We start from the raw sequence: 2,583 nt of genomic DNA on the forward strand, positions 1-2,583 counted from the left end.
AATGGTAGAACAGGCTCAAGGCATCATTAGGCAGGCTCCTACTTATGTTCTTTTGTTATTAGGATGGAGTGGGGTGAACATTGACCCGATATATTTTGTGATACATACATAAACAGTTAACCATAACACAGTTTTGAGCTCAGAGTGAGGAACACATGTCTGAGTATCTAACTATCACAAGGATATACACCATAGGAAAACAAATTTCATAGGACTGAATCCATAATACTGTTGCACAACTCAGTATAATTCTTGTTTGATGTAAACCATGTTATGTTATGTTAATTGAAAAATAAGCAACCACTCAAACATCAAGATGACAAAATCCAGTCCAATGTTGAACATTTTATTTGCAGTTATATTGCATTTCACATCAAGAACACAGGTCACACAGCTCTTTGTATAAAGTTATAACCCTAATTGCTACAGGACAGGAGTCTAAACTATATAAATACAAGTATGAAACAGATCCTGTCAGTCAGTCAGTTTAGTCACTCTCCCTCAGGGTGTGCTTGTCAAACAGGTACTCTCCCAGGCCATTCTCAGGGGCTCCCAGTCTCTTCAGGTTGGTGATGTGATCTCCCAGCTTCTTGATCATCTTCACTTGTTCATCCAAGTAGTGGGTCTCCAGGAAGTCACACAACTGAAAGAGGGAAACTAGTTATGTCCAGCAGCAGATATCAAGGAATGTCAGCTTCCCCTTCAGGAGTTTGGATTTTAGTCATCTTGAACTCTAGGTGTGTCAAGTGGTGCAATTGAGATTAATGGAATTACTGCATCATTAGATTAAACTTACTGCACAATAGGTGCTCAGATCCTGGGATCACTGGGACAGATTTACTTGTCATGGTCCACAGGCCAACCTCCCACTGCTCACCAAACCCATACAACGCTTTATGCATCGAGATCTTTTAATTCTGCCCAAGGACAGCCAGGTTCCACAGCCTCCAATTTAACCAAAAGCCCACATTAAAATCATTAAGAACTTACATGAGGGTCAGTGCTCCCAGTGGAGAGTTTGTGCAGATCCAGCAGACTCTGGTTCACATTTTTCTCCATCTGCAGAGCTCTCTGCATCATCTCCAAACCATTGCTCCACTCAGCCTGCTCAGGTTTCTGGATAAAAAGTTCCAAACAGTTTGTATCATCAATTGTAAATAATCATTAGAAAGTATTGAAGGAAATTAGGAGTCCAATCAAATTTCTAATTTAACATGAACATATGTTAGAATTTAAATTTGCCATCATGCAATCACAACAACTGGAGCCATATTGATAAATACATCAATGCTATTTGTCTTAAGGGCAAGTGCATGGGGAGAAAGGAACAGAACAATTTGCTGATGGGGTGAAATGGCGCAAGGTGGGAGGAGGCTCGTGTGGAGTTATAAACACCAGCAAAGACCAGTTTGGCCGAATGGCCTGTGTGCTGTAAATTGGAACCAATTGCTTTAGCACATATGGGAACATTTAGTCTATGAGGAGCCATACAGAAGGCCACTCATTTATTGAATCCAACCTTGATGTCCGCCAAGATGATCCGTCCTCCACGCCGATTCTGGAATTTCATCAGTTTCTCAGCATGCTCACGTTCCTCATGTGACTGCTCCTTGAAGAACTCAGCAAAGTGACGCAGGGCAACATCATCCCGGTCAAAGTAGAAGGACTGTGGAGAAATCAGAAGAGTATTTGTGTATTGTATCATAGACCTATCATGAGTACTGTACATAAATTCAACCTCAAAATGTTGCTTTCTTTCAAAGGTTCACTGAACTTGTATGTATATTGTTATAGAAACAATAGTTTTATGCCCTTACCTAATAATAAAGCTTGGCCCAGCATCAAAGCCTTTTTTTGAGTGGTGTGGGAGGATGGGAAAGAAAGTGTTCCTGATTTCCACCACTCTTACAGGAAAGAATACTTCTAAACTTCCTTCCTAAATGTCCAAGCTCTAATTTTAAGATGACATCCTCCAATTAAAAAAAAGCAAGGTAGAGGAAATCCATGGAGTGATTTATAATAAAATGTATTCCAAATAAACTTAACCACAAGCTCAAAAGAACCCAGGAAAGTGAGTTATTAAGATTCAAGATAGTCAGAATAGGTGGGCTGAATACAGCACAGAATTTAATAAATTCACATTACATAGTCTCCATTGTGAAGTGGTCAAATGTACAATACTCACCATAGAGAGATAAACATAGGAGGAATAGAGCTCCATGTTGATCTGCTTGTTGACAGCATCCTCACAGTCCTGGTGGTAGTTCTGACGCACTTGAGAGGCCATCTTGATTCTTTAATACAAATCTAAACTTTGTTGAAACAACAAACTGGGATGTAACTCACCTGAAATGCCTGTATTTATGCTTCGGTATAATCCAGGGTGTGGCAGTCTAGATCATGAGTGACAACCCTCAATACCCAATCAGAAGTTGCAGCCTCTCAGAACACCAATCAAGTAATAGGAGGAGGGGAGATGGATTCCCAGAGCCAGTCAGATCTTCGAAGAATGAGCATCATTGACTGACAACTCAATGAGGATCTAAATTGTCCTATCTTTCCTCAAACACAGTTCAAATATCC

General features: G+C 40.2%; 1 protein-coding gene across 1 annotated transcript; it reads right to left on the minus strand.

Annotated features, from left to right (window-relative positions):
* Positions 1-487: 487 nt before the first annotated feature.
* Positions 488-2,287, minus strand: LOC139262636 (ferritin heavy chain, oocyte isoform-like). Its single transcript, XM_070877787.1, has 4 exons — positions 2,186-2,287; positions 1,520-1,666; positions 991-1,116; positions 488-643 (listed from the first exon to the last, which is right to left on the minus strand). Exons 1-4 carry the CDS (start codon positions 2,285-2,287, stop codon positions 488-490), a joined length of 531 nt encoding a protein of 176 aa, XP_070733888.1.
* Between the last annotated feature and the right edge of the window lie 296 nt (positions 2,288-2,583).

This window comes from Pristiophorus japonicus, chromosome 4, assembly GCF_044704955.1.
Source record: "Pristiophorus japonicus isolate sPriJap1 chromosome 4, sPriJap1.hap1, whole genome shotgun sequence".
Classification (NCBI taxonomy): domain Eukaryota; kingdom Metazoa; phylum Chordata; class Chondrichthyes; family Pristiophoridae; genus Pristiophorus; species Pristiophorus japonicus.